This window comes from Solanum tuberosum, unplaced genomic scaffold, assembly GCF_000226075.1.
Source record: "Solanum tuberosum cultivar DM 1-3 516 R44 unplaced genomic scaffold, SolTub_3.0 scf00290, whole genome shotgun sequence".
In the NCBI taxonomy this organism is placed as follows: Eukaryota; Viridiplantae; Streptophyta; class Magnoliopsida; order Solanales; family Solanaceae; genus Solanum; species Solanum tuberosum.
The window spans coordinates 65181-85347 of NW_006239226.1; the positions used below are offsets into that span (position 1 = coordinate 65181).

The following is a 20167-nucleotide window of genomic DNA, read 5'->3' on the forward strand; positions in this document are numbered from 1 at the left end:
TTCAAAAAAAAATCTTCTTCATCCAAAAGGCAAAAAAGAAAGTTGAAGAATGACTAAAGCTGATTCAACCTTGTAACTTTATTTGTAGCCTTCTCACTTGGAAAAGAAAATGCACAAATTCACTTTATAAAGAAAAGTTGCATTTCCATCGCATGTGGATTATAATAAAAAGCAGTTAAATTCAAGAATTCTTTGTAACTACATTTCAGTTGATAATCCACATAACAAAAATTAGTACTCCATACTTAGAACTGAGGGAAATGGATTATCCTTTGTTACATGAATTCAAAAGGCAGGCTTCCTTCTTCCTCAAAGAGAAAATCAAGACTGCTCGACTCGTGGTTACAGATGTTACTCATACTCAACTGTAACTTCCCTTTATCTTCTCCACTACTCAAAAGAAAAAAGGAATTAGCGACAGATAAATTATGTAGTTAGTTCTAGTAGTTTTTAGTTCATAGCATCGTTTCTTATTATGAATGACATGTCTTTATTGATGAGAAATGAAGGCTGGCTGAAGAAGCTACAACTGGAGATTTGATTGCACCAAACATGCAAACCATGAGACTAATATCGCGTGCAGCCTTTGAAATTGATGATTATTGGAGGATAGTTGATATTCTGCATAACAGGTTTTCTTTATTTTGTTGCATTACTAAGTCATTGATCTTATTTGTATTTCCCTTGATTTGGAATCTTTGGTTTGGTGTGTGTTTGTTGTTCTTTACTCGAAAACAGGTTGTCGAAATTTGATAGAACAATTGGAGATCATCTTATAAGGCCCTGATGTTATTAGAATACCTGTTAACTCATGGACCAGAAAGTATTGCAGAGGAATTTCAAAGTGATGAAGATGTCATCATTCCAATATGTTGATGAAAAAGGGTTGGTCTTTATACTTTCATCTCTTTGTTTTCCGTAATTCGTAAAGGTCAAATCTTTGATGATTCCATTATCTATGACTGACATTCGTTTTCCATTAAAACAGGTTTAATTGGGGATCAAGTGTTAGAAACATGTCAGAGAGGGTTATAAAACTATTGGAAGACAGGAGTTTCCTGAAAAAGGAGAGGGGAAGAGCGCGAAAAGTGACAGTTGGAATAAAAGGATTTGGGAGTTTCTGCAAATGTCCTGTTTCAAGCGAAGAAAGCATGAAAGAAGCCATTTCCGAGAGGTACCTGAGAAGCAATTCTGGCTTTACTGATTGCCACAACAAAGAGAACCAAATCATGGCCTCAGATAAAGGGTTCTCTTGCAAGCAAAAATTGGGAAAAAGTTGGAATATAGAAAGTGTTATAGATGATACAACTGGTGATGCCATGGAATGGAATCAACATCCATTCTATGGTAATCACAGCCGAGCTTCATTGTTTTACATCTCTGGATTAAGCGGCAAAGCAATATCACTATCGTTGGAGAAGAAAAAAGAAGGGTAGGATGAGAAGCTCTATTTGATAGAAGTTGTGTCAAGTCTATGTATGCTTAGGTGTGCTTTCATGTCAATGAAACTTTTCTTCCAACAGAGAGATTCATAGTTCAAAGACATGTTATAAAGCAAATCACTTTAGACATAAATATGGATACTGTCAATTCATAGTTATTTACACAACTCAAACTTAACCAGTCACTCCAAAGTTCCCCTTCTCGTTAGGTACTTGAATATTTTGCCTAATTGTTCGGTTCCATTTATGGTTATTTCTTCTGTGAACAGTAATGGTGTGTATTTGGCAAATCAAATACTATGGTTAACCATTCTGATTAGTTGATAATCTGATGTAACATCCCAAATACAAGTACAGAAGAATGACTTGGAGGGGGAGAAAAAAAGAAACTTAAAAGGCATTGAATTTTCTATAGTTAAAGCATGAAAAATCCAAAGCAAAAACTAAGCAACATGTAAAATTTAACTGGTTCTAACTTCATTCAAGATGGTTTTCTTCTGAACTTTACTACTTCCTGGTAGCCAACCACCATCAATGGAGTCCATATCCCCACTTAATCCATCATCCATGAAGTCCCCAATCCTTTTAACTTTGCCTGTTGGCTCGACGGGATAGTTTCCTGAAAAACAAGCATAGCAATAACTTTTAGAATCACTGCCTAACATCTTATTCAAGCTCTCAATTGGGAGAAAGGCTAGTGAATCCGATCCAATGTACTCCCTAATCTCCTCCACACTCATTCTGTTAGATATCAACTCCTCTGAGCTAGGAGTGTCCACCCCATAATAACAAGAAGCTATAATCGGAGGGCTTGCAATCCTCATGTGAACCTCTTTTGCACCTGCCTCCTTTAACAGCCTCACAATCTTGGACGAGGTTGTCCCTCTAACGATCGAATCATCCACAACCACAACTCTTTTCCCCTCCAACACTGCCCTAACTGGTGAGAGCTTGAGTTTCACTCCGAAATCCCTAATCTTCTGCGATGGCTCGATGAATGTCCTACCAACATAGTGCGACCTTATCAAACCTTGTTGAAATGGAACCCCTGCTTTAGCAGCATAGCCAAGCGCTGCCACAACACCTGAATCAGGAACAGCTATCACAACATCACATTCCACTGGAGCTTCAGTAGCTAGAATTTCCCCGAAAGCACGCCTAGACTCATACACAGACCTTCCAAACACCACTGAATTAGGCAAGGCAAAGTAAATATGCTCAAAGATACAAGATTTAGGCTCAGGATGAGGCATCAAACAAATAGATTGAACCCCTTCTTTATCCACCACAACAACCTCACCAGGAAGAACTTCCCTTTCATAAGTAGCCTCAATTAAATCCAAAGCACACGTCTCCGACGCGAAAACAACAGCACCATTACTTCTCCTACCCATAACCAATGGCCTAAACCCATAAGGATCCCTAACAGCAACCAACTTATCCTCAGTAGCAAACACCATAGAATAAGCACCCTCAATCTTTTCACAAGCCTCAACAATCCTCAAAAGAAAAGGCCTTGCCTTTGATATAGCAATAAGATGGAGAACCACCTCAGTATCAGAACTAGTATTGAAAATTGAGCCATTCTCTTCAAGCTCATTACGAAGTTGTTTGTAATTCACTAAATTCCCATTGTGGGCAACACCAACTGACCCAAATCTATAACTAGCAACAAAAGGTTGAACATTTTTTAACATAGAAGAACCAGCAGTAGAATACCTTACATGACCAATAGCCAAATCGCCAGGGAGTTGGCCAAGTTTCGATTCACTAAACACATCAGAGACCAACCCAACACCTGTAATAGACTTGAGAACGTTATCATTAACGCAAACAATGCCGGCGCCTTCTTGGCCACGGTGTTGAAGCGCGTGAAGGGCTAAATAGCAAAGACGAGAAGCTTCAGAGTCACCGTAAATACCCACAACGCCGCACTCTTCACGGGGTTTATCGTCATCATCGAAATAGGAATCAAAAGAATGGCCATCCGGGTTGGGTTTGGACGAAACGACGTCAGTTAATGGGTTCTTGGAGGCGGCAGTGATGAGAGTTCTGTGATGGTGGTGATAGGGTTTTGGGAGGGTTTTAGCGGCTAAAGATAAGAGCTTTTGGGATGGAGAAGAAAAGGGTTTGTCGAGGGACGATGAAAGATGAGACTTGTTGGTGACGGCGGCGGAAGAGGCGGTAGATACGGCGGCGGCGGCCATGGGTGGCGATGAAGAGTAAACAGGGGGGAAAAGGAAATAAGGACTATGTGAATAGCCAAAGAAGGTGGTTTAGGTTTTGGCCCTTTTATTGCTTCTTGTGATGTGAATATCACGTGTGGTGACAATGGGTCTCAAAAATTTAAGGGAAATATTAATACAATATTTAATTTGCAATTCACAAATTTGTACAAATTATGAAAAAGCTGATATATATTATCCTATAAATGATAAAAACAAAAAAAAAAAAAACTAATAGAGTACATATGTCGATGTAATTCTAACACGAAGGCGTAGACGCATAGTTTTACTTTTTTTCCAATTTTCATTCTGTGTTCGAAGCTCATATTGAAATTCTGATTAAATTTGGATCGCGCACTGCAAGGCCTATTCGGAAATGGCGCAATCCAATAAAATTTTCTCCATACTCAAGGCTCGAACTTGAAACTACCGATACATCACAATCATGTTGATGACACGTAGTTATATTATACTATACTATATTATATAGTTTATAACAAAAGGCGAAATTAACTCGTAATAAGCTTTCGGCGATTTTTGTTTTTGGCTAAATTATCAATTTAGATTCTCGAGATGGCTTTTGCCTAAAGTGTAGTAGTAATAACAAAATTCGATAGGAGTATTGGGAGTCCCACTAAATTCAACTTGTGTTGATAATTTTGCTTTTTCGAGATGAAGTATTTACGTATTAAAAATGATTTAAATTTCAAAGTTAAAATATTTCTAATTAAAAATAATGGTAAAATCGTTATTCTATTTTAAAAAAACTAGATTTCTAACTTTATTATTATTTTTTACTTATTTATTTTATCAAATCAATTTTTAAAAATGCATTTTTAATACTCCATATGTCCAACAACAGTTGTCCACTATTGACTTGACATATTCCTTAAAAAACTATATAATAGAAATGTAATTTTACTATATCACCTTTTGAATATACTCCCTCCGTCCCATTTTATATGTCATCTATTTATATAAATAATTGGTCCATAATACTTGTCATTTCATAAAATCAATGCATAAATTAACATATTATTCCTTTTTTACCCTTGTGAGTTATTAGTATTGAAAACATATTTTTGACCAACTTAGAAAAGTTAAGTAAATGATTCATGTTCATTGATTAAATTAATTCATATTCATTGATTGAAAACTTGAGTTCCAAAAAAAAAAAACGGGTGAAGGGTAAAGTTACATAATTTCTTAATGCAAGTACAAAGTAAAAATGTGACATATAAAATGGGACAGAGGGAGTAATAAATACAATGTCTTAAAAAATGTAATAGAAAAATGCCTATAATTAATGATAACGATAAATTAGAAACTAAGTGTAAAATTATCCATGAATTTTATAAAGTAGACAAGTATTATTGGACATCTATTTTTAGTATAATGGACAAGTATTATTGGACGAATGGAGTAGTAATTTCTCAAGCTTTTTCCCCTCAAAATACGTTTGTGACACTTTATTTCACGTGTCTAATAGTAACCCCCTCCCCTCTCTAATTTTATGTTAAAATTAAAGTTTGATATTCTTTCATTTTTATCTCAATTAAATTTATTTTACTCAATGATCTGAGTAGGAGTTTTCTGTTTCTTTTAGAAGTTGGAATACTTTTGGAAAATATGGTTTTTCTTCTATATTTGTGATTGTAAAATATACTCCAATTGAAAGTAGGAAGAAAAAAAGTGTGGGAAACGAATTTTTTGATGGGGACTACCGCTAGGAATCAGAATGATTTACTATTTCTTGTTAAAATTAATTAATATGTTTTGATTCCGTAATGATGTGAAATTACATACCATAAAGTAATGTTAATGGTCACAAAAATAGCTACTCTAATAAACTTGATTCTATTTGTTTATTTTATTTAATCAACTTATAATTTTGAAGAGACATATAATTCAAGTTTAGAAGAAAGCAGCCCCCCAGACCCCACCTAGTGGGATTTCACTGGGTATGTTGTTGTTGTTAGAAGAAAGCAGCCCCCCAGACCCCACCTAGTGGGATTTCACTGGGTATGTTGTTGTTGTTAGAAGAAAGCAGCCATAAACATTGACTTTTGAATTCCCAAAAGTCGAGTATTATTTTTGTTGACTTGAATTTATCAAAGTTACTTTTAAAAAATAAATTAAAAAAATAGGCATGACAATTGACAAGTTTTGAGATTAATCACATATCCTTCTCATAGTACAGTCATTGTACGTGATGCATATTGGAATGCTTCTCTATCCTTGAAAAGGTTAATGAAATTAAAGCAGAAAAAGAGAGAGGAGGACCACAGGTCGAAAAAAAACTTACTCATATTCAATGTTTATAATAAACTATATTATTGTTAGATGATAAATTAAAGTAGGAGTACGCAAAAGTGCGTAATGCGTTTTATCATTTATGCATAATAGATATGAGTTTGATTTTCGCATCTTCTTCCTCCATTCTCTATGTAATTAGTTATATTTTCTTTATTTGTGTATTTCGAGGGTCAATCAAAAACAACTTCTCTAGTAGAGATAAGAATGTATACACACCATCTTCACTCGATCCATTTATGAAATTATACTCAATTTATTGTTGTATTCAAAATCTTTAATCAAGTGTGATTATTTAACAATTTTACATTGTATTAAAATCATTTATCACACGAAAAAAAAATGTCATTGAACCCCTATGCATTTAGTGACAATTACAATAAAAAAAAATCACTCAAAATTTGACAATTTTTGGTCAAAATTGCAAGTTGGGATAAGAAGGAAATACGCCGTCCACATTTTGTTCAAACAACTTTCAACCAATGGATAAGAATAGAACACAACACAGTATTCAATCAACATTACAAGACGTAATTGCATCAACTTGACAATGAGCACATAACCACTTACCACCAATGAAATTGGCTTATAAATTTATGGACCAGGAAAAAAAGGCCAATCCACATACATACATACCACCCAATCTGGTCCACAAAGATTCCATATTAAAAAAATAAAAATAAATTAATAATGGTATGTAAGTTAACTTGCACGCTATTTCATCGAGTACATGCTATCTGGACATGCACGGTATATTTTTAACTTTGTATATTTAATGTAATCATCAACCAAAGCGGGTTTCGGGCATAGCTGCGCGGTAACTTTCACTGGAGCTTAAGCAGATGAAAAAAATCGTCTAATATTTTACTCTTGCAGGAATTCGAACCTTGGTTTACAACACTTACTGTAATTTAGAAGACCTTATAGAGGTTGCAATCAAGTCACGAGGTAATTGAATTTAGAGGGTGCCACAAGTTAAGAAACTCTCAACACATGGATTAAAACGTCTATAAACATCAAGCATCTGGAGTTGTATTTGACGGATAATACAATCAAAATTTATAATTTTGTTGCTGCAATACGACACAAACGTGGGAAGGGTAGTCTTTGAAACACCAAAATTAATAAATAAATAAAAAACGTTACAACTTGCAATTGCTCTTGAATCTGTAGATACTTTCTCCACCAATGTTAACCGGTTCTCAGAATTATGTGAGCACCACTGTCAGTATCAATGATGTCACTGATCTCACCAACCTCCAGTGCATAAGTTGCAACTTCAAAAGGTTTCTGCATCTGCCCTCGACCAAATGGACCTGCAAATGAAATGAGCTTATTAAGCATTCACCTTTGAGGATGCTAGAAATGATACCAAAATGCGCCATTAAACAAGATGAAAAACTCTACTATATCCACACACCATGAAGATATGTCTCCATCTTTTCCCTTTGCAGGGACAATATATTACTACAATTGGAAATTCCCTTCTTCAGTTAAATACAGTAACGATAAACCCCCACACCTTCTTCATTGGAAAAAAAGTAGAGAATCCCCCACCTTTGAAGATGCCAGAAATGACACCAACGCTTAAGCTTTTAGCCCTTCAGCAGAGATAGAGACTTGGTAGATATTTACAGAAACAAGCATACAAGAAAAAGACAAATAAAGTGAAGGGTAAGGAGCAGTACCTCTACATTAGTTATTTTCTCTTCTTTTTTTTATTGGTAAAAGAAAAAATGCTCGTATATTAGCTTTTTGATGTTGACAATCCAAGAGTAAGCACAGAAGATTGACATCGATATCCAACATAACCATTAAAATAAAAGACAGTTTTTAACCAGAAGTATACATTGAATGAAAAATTTAGGCATCAAAAGCTTTAGAAGAATCAGAGATTACAAACTAACAAGATTCATAGCACAAAACAATGAGATAGCTGAACAAGTATAAAATATGGCAAGAGTATAATAATCTATCAAATATAAACATGCTAAGATATTAAAACAAAATAGCAATTAGGGAGGATATTTTGAAAGTAAACCTTCGTAATTGTAGCAAAACAACATTATTAGAGACACAAAATAAGAATGCAAATATTAGATCATTGACCAACCACTCCAGCAAAACCAACAGAGCTCAATAAACGACAATTATATGAAGCTATAGAAAATTTCGTCACATGGGCCTCAGCTCAAGTGATAGAAACTCATAAAAACCACACACTATTCAGAAAATGATCTGTCTTTAATCCATTGAACATTTACATTTGAAAATCAGAAATTTTATTAGAATTGGAGCAGCATAAAAATAATGCAAGTTACTTGATACCAATACTAAAGGTTTTTTCTTCATTCTTTCTTCTGAAACGAGCTTATAGGATATATTATTTTCCCAATGTTCTTACACTGTTTAATGTGATAACTAACAGCTCAATCTGCTATCAAGAAACAGAGAACCACAGGAATGTGCAGAAAAGGTTTGAACAAGATTGAGCAGGTTTATGCACCACTTTTATTTAACAGTGAATAGTTTTGATCACCCAGTTTTAGTAAAACTGATTTACTAGTTTTTGTCAGGTGAGAGGGGGTTGATTCTTCAAGTTGTAGCCACTATTAATCAGTGTCAACAACACAAAGGGAAAAAGGAGAATAGGTAGAAAAAAAGAAGTTGATTAGTGTCAAATCTGGTGCACCACCTGTCCATATTCCTAATCTATGACAAATAACGAGAGTAAATGCATGCTGCTGAAGGCATATTATTTATCAAGACAAGTAGGGGATAAGCACAGATCTGTCTGCTTCTATCACTGATTATTACCAAATGACCTCAGACTGCAAGAAAATCTTTTTTCAAGGTAGAGAAGTCTTGAAAGTTTATCAAAACTTTCACCTAAAAAGCAATTGTTTAGTGAATTTCGCAGGACCAGAAACTAGTGCTTCGATCCTAATTACAAATAACTAAATGAAGAAACAAAAGACTAGTGCTTTGGTGAACTCATTTAACGGCAATAAATGATTAGCAGATTTCTTCTTCGTAACTTGCTTACAGTCCATTCCAGAAAAGATGCTTCCTAATTACAAATAACTAAATGAAGAAACAAAAGACTAGTGCTTTGGTGAACTCATTTAACGGCAATAAATGATTAGCAGACTTCTTCTTCGTAACTTGCTTACAGTCCATTCCAGAAAAGATGCTATACAAATGATTTGACATATAAAGGTGCATCTACTAACCAATTGGTAGATGCACAAAAGAGGCGGGAGGGGAGATTGCGTGTGCAGCTCAAGACTTCAAGCAAATGGATAGACATATTCACTTGATAAATGCAGCAAGAACATGGTGAAACATCAATTTAATTTAAATCCAATTCATAACAGAACTCCAAATTTCTAAGTATTCACAAGTCTTTTGTCCTGAGAAGTTGTCTCCAAATAGTAACAAATATAAGCTTATTCAATAACTAGCCTCCAGTTTCCTAAACTTCAATACTTTCTCTAGATCTTTTCTGGAGTCTACCTTTATCGAAGTAAGTAAATTGAATAGCAACTCCAATGAGTTAAGAACGAGCTAATATTCAAGACACTTTGCTTTCAAGCAGATCACAGTCGAAGCTAATTACTAGTTAAACCCTATCAAAACCCAGCATAATCATCTTTTGATAATTGATATGCCACTCAATTTGTTAAAGTTATGTACATGCATCCAAATTTACCGTACTACTCTATTCAAGTCCATCTGATACCAAATCCTAACTTGTATTCAAAAGCAAATTAGCCTTATTCTACAACCAGAAAATCCTTTAAATCTCAGATCTTATCCCTACAAAATCCGTACAAATCTCGAACCAATATGAAAACAACTCATAACAATAACACTGGATTAATTAATATAAGCATAATAATCATTGAAAACAATAAACTGCAGTAGATGAAGGAAGTACCTAGATCGCCACCGCGCTTGGCAGAGCTGCAATCAGAGAAGCGAGAAGCAACATCTTTGAACTTGGACTTGCCGGAGATGATGTCATCGCGAAAGGATTTGAGCTGGGAAACGGCGGCGTCTCTGGTGGTGTTAGAGATGATGCGACCTTCTGGATCTTTCCATGAAGATTTACGCCTAGATCCTTCGTGTTTGATGAGTATGTGGGATGCCCTCACTTGGTTCGACGCCATTTTTTTCCAGATACCTTTCTCCTACACCCAATCGCCGACGATCTCTCGACTCAGTAGTGGAGTGGGTGAGAGTGAATCTAATACTCGCTGATTCGTGTTTTACAAGTCAGCGTTAGATTTTTAATTAATTTTAATCACTTTTGTCAAAGTAATAATGAAAATTAATCGAGTCATCGTTAAATTTTTAATTTAATTTTAATCAGTTTTGTCAAAGTAATAATGCAACATAATCGAATTTAAACAAATAATCGACCAAATTTCGTCTTTATATTTTGATTATTATACACATAAAATAAATACATGTACTAAGACATATAAAGATACTTCTCAATGAGTATCTTTAGTATAACCGATTAGATGAATGATTATTTAAATTATTTTTTTAAAAAAAAAAGTAAGTTCTCTCCTCTAGTTAATAGTACTTGAGTAAATTATAATTTAATATTTTGTGATTTGATTAAATATATTTAAATTTTAATTATTTAGATTTTTTTATTATTATTTCCTTGCTATTGAATGATTATAACATTTTGAAGTATTAATCTCTTACCATTTTAACATTTGTGTATATATTGAACTCATTTTATTATCTTGTATTTAAGGGTAATTTACTTCTTTTTATAAAAAAATCTAAACATAATATATTTTCTACAAAGAGATCAAAACATACATTTTAATTAATTAAATATTAATAATATTGTGTTATATATCATAAGGATAATAATTAGAATCCACTATAATTGAGGGACCAAGTATACTATTATCGTTTTTAAAAATTATATTAATTAAAAAATGATTAAGTAGATAATGGAGTACTATTAGATGAATTATTATTCACCCTCATATCAAGAAGTATTTTATAAAACTAATCATTTTATGTTTACTCTATTAAATAGGAGTAAAGTAATAAAAATAAACAAATAAGGCCTTGCTTTCATGTTAAGGCTAAAAAGGGAAATAGACATTGTGAGGATTCACTAGGCAGGCGCACAGCCGATCACAGCTCACACGATATAACCCAATTATCGTTTGTTGGTAGAGTTGAGGGTTTGTGAAATTCTAATTTTTAGGGCTTAAAAGAGATCTTGAAGCTCTCTACTTGTGAAGTCAACAATGGCGCCTCTTCCCGGACCTTACTCTGGAACCAGTACCCTTGCTCTGGTAAAACCATTTTCCTTCTTTCTTCAATGCTTCGATCTCATGTACTCATTATCATCGATTTTGAATTGCTTTGGATTTGTCTTAAGAAGCATATTGTTGAGAGTATTACAGGGAAATGGATCTGAATATAGTGAATTAGATTTATGCTTATGTGATTGATTGATTGATCGATTTAATTGTTTTTGGGGCAGGTGGCTCGTACTTCAGCATTCACATTTGGACTTGTCTATGGTAGCATGAAGCTCAAGTATCTCAAGGTATTTTCCTTTCTCCCCACTATATATTGGCAATTTTGGACAGCAAAATAGAATGGATTGTTGCTTGTTTTTGTAGATTCCCAGTTATTTATTTGTAATTTTTGATAGGAAAATGAATGAGTTTTTGCTTGATTTGTAGTTTACCCACTTTTTATGGTAATTTTGGATAGGAAAAAGAAGGCCATTTTACTTGATTTTGTAGACTACTCTGTGTGAATTGTTCTTTTGCTATGTTTGTTCAGCGTCTTTAAGCTGTAATTCTTTGCTTTTGCAGTCAATTTTTTAGCTGTCAAAATTTTAGATGTTAGTTTGAACTTCTCAAATTATTCTATCTTATTGTTAGAGTCTATACTAGCAGATTTTTACTAATTGAACTATTGTAAAAACAAGCTGAATTGCAAAATTAGATGAGATGAAAGAAAGCCATTGTAGTTGGTGGGGAACTATCTGATAACCGCTCAATGTGCATAGCACAAATATTAACTATATTTCTTCAAGAGTACCTGATCGACTTCCATGAGATGAATTTGGATTCAGAAGCAGAAAGGAGATGCATGAATTTTTGTTCTCATAGCCTGTATGATGTTGATACAAACTGAATTAGAGGCCCAAATTCAGTCTTATGCTTTAACGTGGAAGATAAGTAGAGCAGTTTGTTGGCTTAGGATGTAAATGTTTCTTTATATAAAAGAAAGACTATAGTGCATACTTATTTGCACCCCATTGGCTTGCAAAAACTGAATGGTAACAGCTAGTTCTTCCTCTTCAAGTATGGTAGATCCTGTTTTATCTATTTATCTAGTCCGTCACCTTATCTCAAAAGAGAAGTTTTACTAGAAATGATATTTATCTTTATGAGTTGTCTAATTTAGATCCAGGGTGTAATTTGCTTATTCAATGCAACATACTCATCACCACATCTTTCATCTCATGTGCAAAAGATGAAAGTTACGGAGATGAGTATGGTGCATTGGATGTGTGGCCATGCCATGAATGATATTAGAAATGAAAGATCTGGGATAAGTTTGGAGAGACCTTAGTGAAAGACAAGATGCGTGAAGCAAGGCTGAGATGATGTCAATATGTGAAGAGGAGATGTAAAAATGCTCCAGTGCGGAGGTGTGAGAGGTTGGCTATAGATGGTTTCAGGAGAGGTAAAGGCAGGTCGAAAAAAGTATTTGGGGGAGGTGATTAGATTGGACATGGTGCGATTTCAACTTATAGAGGATATGACCTTAGATAGGAGGTTATGGAGGGGACATGGATTAGGGTGGGCGGTTAGCAAGTAGTAGAGTGTTATCTCACCTATCTTTCCATACTAGTAGTCGTAGTATTAGTGATGGAGTTTCTTGTCCTTCGATGTTTGTTGTTTTATTGCACTTCGATTATCGTATTATTTTGGTGTAGTTATGTTCTTTTTAGAATGCTTTTGACACCTTTTTTCTTTCATTCTTTTCTTCTTCTTCTTTGAACTGAGGGTCTATTGGAAACTACCTCTCTACCTCCTAAGGTAGGGGTAAGGTCTGCATATACTCTAACCCTTCCCATACCCCGCTTGTGGAAGTACATTGGTATTTTGTTGGTGGTGGTGGTGGTTGTGCAGTTTGCTCATTGCAATGGACCTTCTTCAGGATACATGAGCACCCCGAAATCCTTCATCCATTCACATTGAGTGTTGGGATGTGTTTGGAATTTTTTCTAGTCACGTAATGTCAAAACCCTCTTTGAAATTTGCATGGATAATATTTCAGACGACTTGTGCCTCAAATTTCCACAGTGCTCTGTGTATCAAGTGCACATATTTAGACTTCTCAACCAAAGAATTCCACATTGTTTTAGTACGAGCTAATATGCCTTTGTCATTCCACGTAGACCATCTCTGTAACCTCCTTTCCATCTTATTTATTTCAGGCTAAAGCCAAGTCTCACCAGAAAGCTGAAGCTAAGGCACATCACTGATAGAGAGCAGTATGCTGCATTTGCTGTCTGATAAAAATAATATATGGCAATCACATTATATCAATTTTCATTATGGCCTGTTGCTTAGGACCATCATTTTCGACTTGTAACTGTTCAATTTTGTATTCAAGAGTTATCAAATGTTTTTACGGTCCAATGATATAATGGTGGTCCAATTTTGAGGGATTATATTGGACAAACAGGGAAAAAGTTGGCATTGATCTGCTAGCATAATAATCTTCTTGTTGCATCAAATCATTCAGGAAAAAGCCTTTTTAGTTTGTGTTTGTTCGACCAATGATGAAGATATGCTAACTTCTTGTCTTGATGACCTGTGTTGAAGTTCTTTTTTTTCTGTCGGGTGAATAGTGAATGGATGTCTCGTTATTCCTTTCTTTGTTTTTAGTTATTTAATCATGTAATGGATTTTGACCACCACTTTAATCTATCATGGATAAGGCAATTAATGCTGTATATAGTCACTACACAGTAGCAATACATCCTGGGAACATAATATTCAACACAAAATATATGCATGGAAGTTTTGCTTATGAATGAATCCTTAAATCTATTGTTCTCCATCACTTGTACGTTGTAACAACAAGAATCTGCTACCCAGGTCATCCAGAACAAACTTTCAGACGAAAATTTCTACTATTATAATTACTATTCATATAGCTTACCCCTTTCTTTCAATTTCTTCCCAGTAATAGATGAGACCAGCTGATAAACTTGTATAATTTGAAATGGATAGGCAAAGCCAGACTTGTGCATGGAAGGCCAAGTAATACTCTTAACTGATTCGTTCATCAGACACGAATTATACAAGAAACAGGAAAAAAAACTAGCTAGACAGTTCGGACCAGGGTTCAATAAGGTTTCCACAATTTGGGAATTGTGCAAATGTTTTTTGCATGCTGAGGATACACCTTCACCCCTGTAAAAGGAATAGCAGTCATTAGGTTCTTGTAAAATTGTATGTAGCAATAAGCTCACTCAATGCGGAGCAGGGGTTTTACCCTGCGGGTTTCCCTTGTCATAAAAAAAATTAAAAATAAGCTCACTCAATGCAATGCAATTGAGATAAATGAATGTGGATAACTTCTGGGGAAGTGATGTTAATGTTCTGCCGATGTTTACTTCTTGTTCTTATAAAGATTGTGTAAGCTACACCCTATATGAGCGTTGTTTGATGGACAAGGCAGTTCAAGTACTAACATGAGCTGAAAAGCACAACATTGCTATTCACTGACAATAAAAATGCAAAATTTGTGTAGCCTAAGCAACACAGGAAACACAGTGTTGTGTTCACTCTAAAATGTGCTGAACTTTATAAACATGTGGCTTACCATTATGCAACACATCTTTTGTCTAGTCCCAGAATCGATGTAGTTTAGAGCGCACTAGAAAGCTATTTCACATAAATAATGCCTTCATCATCAGGGTCGTCACCCTCCCAGTCCTCATCATCATCGCTTTCAGATGATCCATCATTGGCAGATCCCGATGGTGAATCCTTATTTTCATTCTCATCCTTAATCCTGTCCAATATAGCAAGTACCTGCAAGAATTGGCTCAACTTTAAGCATGACCTAAAAGTACATTCAGAGACTGTAAAGTAGTAAATCTGCCAGAAAAAAAGCAAAGCAATCACACAGTTGTAATCTACTTCAGATTCAGTACCCATGCTAGCAATAGAAGACAGCGTTATAACTGCACCATTTCAGAAAAGGGGTTATGGTTTAATCAGTCTTGACTCTCAAGAATATATTCTACTATGAAAAGCCATATAAGTCATTTTTTTTCTTGTATACAGAGTAATGTTGATTAAGCAAGATCATCACTAGATCAACTTGCAAATGCAAGAAACAGTTTGAGCTGTGGTTCATTTGAAAGATCAGTGAAGAATAAAAATGGGCATCGAGGCCAATAACTTCACTCTTCTTTAATTAGTGACCAATTCCTTATAGGTTTTGTTGGACAGTATAATATTTTTTTTCCTTTTATTTCCCATGCAAGAGATTAATATGGTAATTAGTCAAGTTTTACTTGCTGCCCAGTGCAAATTTTAAGTCATAACTCGATATGCGAAATGCTCCTGACCAGTGTTTAACAAGCATCTGATACGTTCAAGATACAAGTCATTTTGGTGTGCTGTCAATGAACTTGGCCATCATTTGAGTAGGGGAAAGCCAGAGATAAAGGTAAACCTCATTATTGAGAGATTTGGTTGCAAAACAAAATTATGGAAGGAGAATCATAAAAGGCTTAGTAGCCAGGAAACAACAGCACAGCCTTGCAAAAAAGGAGAGAAACTCAAGAAAGTGCAAAGAGGATCATCGCAATGTAGTCATAAATAACAACAAACCCCCACCCCCACCCCCCAAAAAAAAAAACCAATCAATTCTCTAATAAGACATAGATTAGAATTACTCACCCTGCTTCCTCGTTCAAGGGACTCATCTTCAATGAAACGAATCTCAGGAGTCAGTCGCAACTTCATTCGCCTCCCTAGCTCACTCCTTACATATTTTGCTTTTGACTTCAAGCCTGTCAAAGCCACTTCCTTTCCTCTTTCGTCTCCAAATACGGAGACATAGACCTTTACAACCTACAGCAGTACAGAATTTTCCTAAGAGTCCAAATGGGAATAGGACAGATCACAGGAATCATCCTTGAAGATCAAAGAAGTTATCATTTATAGAAATGAAAGAAATTATTTTCTTTGTTGTCTAGTACTATTTCAATTCTTTGGCCAAATAAAGAAAGAAGGAAATCCTCATAATTTATATATACATCTAGAGAGAGAGAGAGAGAGAACCTGCACATGCACACATAAACAACCCATATGCAGTAGTAAGATTGTGACAGCTAGATAGTAACAGTGAATATGAAGTTGATATCTTATTTCTGATTGCCAACAGCAGACATCAATTTACATAGCCACATATATTAGAGGCACATATGACAACTTTATCCTGAGAAAGATAAAATTTGAGATTGGATCTTCTTGTTAGTTGCTACTGAATGGTGATAGGGGTTTGATCACTTCTTGGCGAATCATACCCTCAAATTCAAACTAAGTCAATTCTACCCTAGGGGGAAAGTAACCATGACCTTATCCTGCTAATGAATTACATACGTATCTTATTCAATATTTGATGTTTTCTTGTTTCTTTACACTCACATCTACTTTTCAAACCATAAAACCATCCTTAACTTGTGTAGTCTGTTTAAAGAAACATCCTTCAGCATATGTAAACAATTCATCCATGTCAATCCAGATATCAGGATCAGTAGCGGGAGACAACCCCAACTAAATATCAGCGTTAAGCTGGTAACATTCTATAGAGAAGGAGGCTGAGCATTGGAATTTCTTTTGTTTAAAGAGGGGGAAAGAAATAAAGAAGGGGGATGATTGTCTGTTTTCCAATGCCTACGAGGCGCAAATATGCTTTTTGTTTCAGGGGCTTTATACGGTCAAAACTCTACACCAATTTTGCTCCTGTGTGCTTGATTAGAATGAAGTATAAACTCATTGAGATTAACTTTTTCAAAACAGCCAGATGCTATATATGCACTCTTATTTTTCAGCAGTTATATTGCAGAGCTGATTAAACAACCATCAGAATACTCGATTTTACATTCAGAGTCAAAAAGAGTAACAAAACAATGGAGCAGTGAGGCAGAATGTAGTGAGATAGTGGCATATCAAATACGAGAAAAATCAGATCTCTATAACGGCAATAGTAATCTCCATTATTCCAAGTACCTAAAACCATAGAAACAGATCATTCACGTAACTGGTCCTTCCTTGCTTGGTACATCGGAAAAATAAATATCAGATAGCTGTAATTGACTACTTCAGTTTCTTAAGTAATTCAGAATGAACTAAATTAAGGAACAGAATTACAATAATAACATAAGAACATGTATATCTGCTGCAAGGATTAAGCTCGAGCAACAAAATTTTATGCATAGAGTTCATGATGTGATTAAGACTATGACTTCCGTTACAGAGGGCCAAAGATAAAGCTTTCAGCTTGCTATTCAACCAAGATATCGACTGAGTTCAGAAAAAAACATACGCTGCTCTAAGTTTGACACTAACTCAACAGCATTTTTAAGAAAAAGAACACTTATCACAAATTCCCTCAAACGAAAACCTCTCATGTGCACTTTTGTCCTCCTTATTTCACAGTCTATTTTATTGATAAACAGATAATTTACTAACAACTCCTGTTATGTAAGCTTAGAAAAACATATCCAGTCTCAAACCTAATGAAAAGGGAAGAGATAATAGTCAAAAATACACTGAACTGTCACAGTTCACTTTTTCGCGACTTTCACACCTCAAACTCTCTTTTTCATTATTGACATTTGACTAAAAAAGAAATGTCCTAATAGATTGATGGCCAGTTTAATGATAACATATGGCTGCTAAGATGCAAATGCAATTGCTGTGATAGTGCTACTACCATTAAAAAGATTCCGCAAGGAATTCAAGTGACTCGAGCCAAAATTAAGCTAAAACTAACATCAATTCAAAAGAAATGAACCTGCAAATCGGTTGAAACTTCAACATCGCTGATAGTAGTAAGCGAAGAAAGGTATCGATCCGCACCGAGAGCAGCTTCAGGAAGAACAGCGTACTGTAACACCTTATCCGTAAGTAACATATCGGAAAGCTCTCTTCTTATCTGTTTAGCCACCATTTTAACTCGTCGAGGATTCGCCATACATCTAATGAACCTACGATTTACACTCCTACTGTTGGTTTTCAACTCCCGCGAGTCGAATTGCCGGAGATTGATATGCTTCGCCGGCGATAAACTCATTGTTGCCGGAAAAAGACATTGTGTGGACGGCGGGAGAGGACGTAAACGTGGAATTTGGATTACGAGGTTCTGCATTACAGAGCTCTTCGGGTAATCGGGTTGTAGAGATGACCCAGCTGAGAGGAACCGACCGGTTTATTTAGAATATCCGTTTGCGTAAGGGTGTTTCTGGAATTAAGTGCAATAATTATCTTCTTATAATCTTATCTTCGTACTCAAAATGGGCATATTTTTTCCCGGGCTTTTTTTCCTTCTCAACGAACCCATCAAACGTTTGAGACAAAATAATTTAGTCACCGGATTTAGAATCAATCAACTATAACAATGTATTATCATTTTGTTATCAGATAAAATAATTTAGTTACTGGATTTAGTGTTGGAGAGAAGCTTTCTTCCTCAATTGATACGCAGCAGAGAAAAGGAAGAGATGAAAAAGACAAGCTTGATTCAGAAATAAGTGAAGGTTCTAAACTATACAAGCTTGTCTGAAAAGAGTAAATGTCTTGGGCCAATCCGATTTGGGCCTTTGTGATCAATATCAGATTTGGGCCTTTGTGAGCAATACTCTGTTAGGCTCAAAGAAACAAAACAGCATCTTCTAGAACACAATGAGGTGTATAGAATTAGTTAGAGTTTGTTACAGTAATTTTTAAATAATTTGTAATTAGTCCTTACGTTTCTTGCACTCTAGTCCTTAGGATACATGTATAAATCTATGTAATTATTGATGAAGAAATACACAGAAAATTTCCCTATCTCCATCTTCTTTATTTTCTTTCATGGTATCAAAGCTTTAGCTCGATCCAATCATCTTCAACTTCCATTAATCATTTCCATACTTTCTGCATTCAAATATGACTGGGGAATCAACTGTAACTCAAGCCAGTGGTGGAAGTCAAACCATTGCTGGAAATGGTGAAACCTTCACCAGCAATCACCCCTATCACCTTCACAACTCAGATTCGCCTGGAATGAGTCTGATCAACTCTACTTTTGATGGAAAAGGTTTTCCAGGTTGGAGAAGGTCTATTCTCATTGCCCTCTCAGCCAAGAAAAAGCTTGGATTCATCAATGGTGCTTGCAAAGCTCCTGTTCTGACTGCAGTGGACTATGAGCAATGGAGTTGCTGCAATGACATGGTGATGTCATGGTTGTTGAACTCACTATCCAAGGAAATAGCTGATAGTGTGATCTACTCTAAAACTGCTAAGGAGCTTTGGGACAGCTTGGAGCAGAGATTTGGAAGGTCTAATGGAGCTAAACTGTACCACCTTCAAAAAGAATTATCATGTTTAGTGCAGGAAAATAATGATGTTGCAGGTTACTTCACCAAGCTCAAACGACTATGGGATGAATTAGACTCCCTCAATCTGCTCACATGTTGCATTTGTGTGTGTACATGTGAAGGAAAAGGAAAATTAACTAAGGCTTTGGAAGATCAAAGACTCATTCAATTCTTGATGGGTCTGAATGATCTGTATGCTCAGGCTAGAGGAACCATCTTAATGATGACTCCTTTACCAACAATTGACAGTGCATATGTTTTGCTTTTACAGGATGAAAATCACAGAGAAGGAATTGTGCATCCTTCTTTCTCACCTGCTGCAGCTTCTTTCATGGCAACAGGACAAGGCAGGGGAAATTACAAGACCAACAATCAAACATTTAGAGAGGGACAAACAGGCCAGAGGTTTGGATATTCCTCTACTCAAAAATCTGGAAAATCAGCTCAAAAGTTTAAGCCAAGGAAAACTAAATACAACCCAAATGTGAGTTGTACCTATTGTGGAAAAACAGGAC

General features: G+C 35.4%; 5 protein-coding genes and 1 non-coding gene across 6 annotated transcripts; 3 read left to right on the top strand and 3 right to left on the bottom strand.

Annotated features, from left to right (window-relative positions):
- Window positions 1-214: 214 nt before the first annotated feature.
- LOC102602990 (uncharacterized) lies at window positions 215-1663 on the top strand. Its single transcript, XM_015314492.1, has 4 exons — window positions 215-367; window positions 510-738; window positions 821-885; window positions 989-1663. Exons 1-4 carry the CDS (start codon window positions 261-263, stop codon window positions 1434-1436), a joined length of 849 nt encoding a protein of 282 aa, XP_015169978.1. The 5' UTR covers window positions 215-260; the 3' UTR covers window positions 1437-1663.
- A 74-nt stretch (window positions 1664-1737) lies between these two features.
- Window positions 1738-3732, bottom strand: LOC102598888 (amidophosphoribosyltransferase, chloroplastic-like). The gene has a single exon (XM_006359548.2). It carries the CDS (start codon window positions 3647-3649, stop codon window positions 1904-1906), a length of 1746 nt encoding a protein of 581 aa, XP_006359610.1. The 5' UTR covers window positions 3650-3732; the 3' UTR covers window positions 1738-1903.
- A 3187-nt stretch (window positions 3733-6919) lies between these two features.
- Window positions 6920-10269, bottom strand: LOC102599211 (peptidyl-prolyl cis-trans isomerase Pin1-like). The gene is made up of 2 exons (XM_006359549.2): window positions 9921-10269; window positions 6920-7296 (listed from the first exon to the last, which is right to left on the bottom strand). Exons 1-2 carry the CDS (start codon window positions 10150-10152, stop codon window positions 7172-7174), a joined length of 357 nt encoding a protein of 118 aa, XP_006359611.1. The 5' UTR covers window positions 10153-10269; the 3' UTR covers window positions 6920-7171.
- Window positions 10270-11176: 907 nt separating this feature from the next.
- On the top strand, window positions 11177-13860 carry LOC102599862 (uncharacterized). Its single transcript, XM_006359551.2, has 3 exons — window positions 11177-11313; window positions 11505-11570; window positions 13482-13860. The coding sequence occupies exons 1-3, from the start codon at window positions 11266-11268 to the stop codon at window positions 13527-13529; spliced, it is 162 nt and encodes a 53-aa protein (XP_006359613.1). The 5' UTR covers window positions 11177-11265; the 3' UTR covers window positions 13530-13860.
- MIR5304 (microRNA MIR5304) lies at window positions 12466-12545 on the top strand. Its single transcript, NR_127222.1, has one exon. It is a non-coding gene; the product is annotated as a microRNA MIR5304 (primary transcript).
- Window positions 13861-14077: 217 nt separating the features above from the next.
- LOC102599539 (probable ribosome-binding factor A, chloroplastic) lies at window positions 14078-18544 on the bottom strand. Its single transcript, XM_015314515.1, has 4 exons — window positions 18089-18544; window positions 15967-16140; window positions 14879-15090; window positions 14078-14465 (listed from the first exon to the last, which is right to left on the bottom strand). The coding sequence occupies exons 1-3, from the start codon at window positions 18440-18442 to the stop codon at window positions 14941-14943; spliced, it is 678 nt and encodes a 225-aa protein (XP_015170001.1). The 5' UTR covers window positions 18443-18544; the 3' UTR covers window positions 14078-14465; window positions 14879-14940.
- Window positions 18545-20167: the final 1623 nt, after the last annotated feature.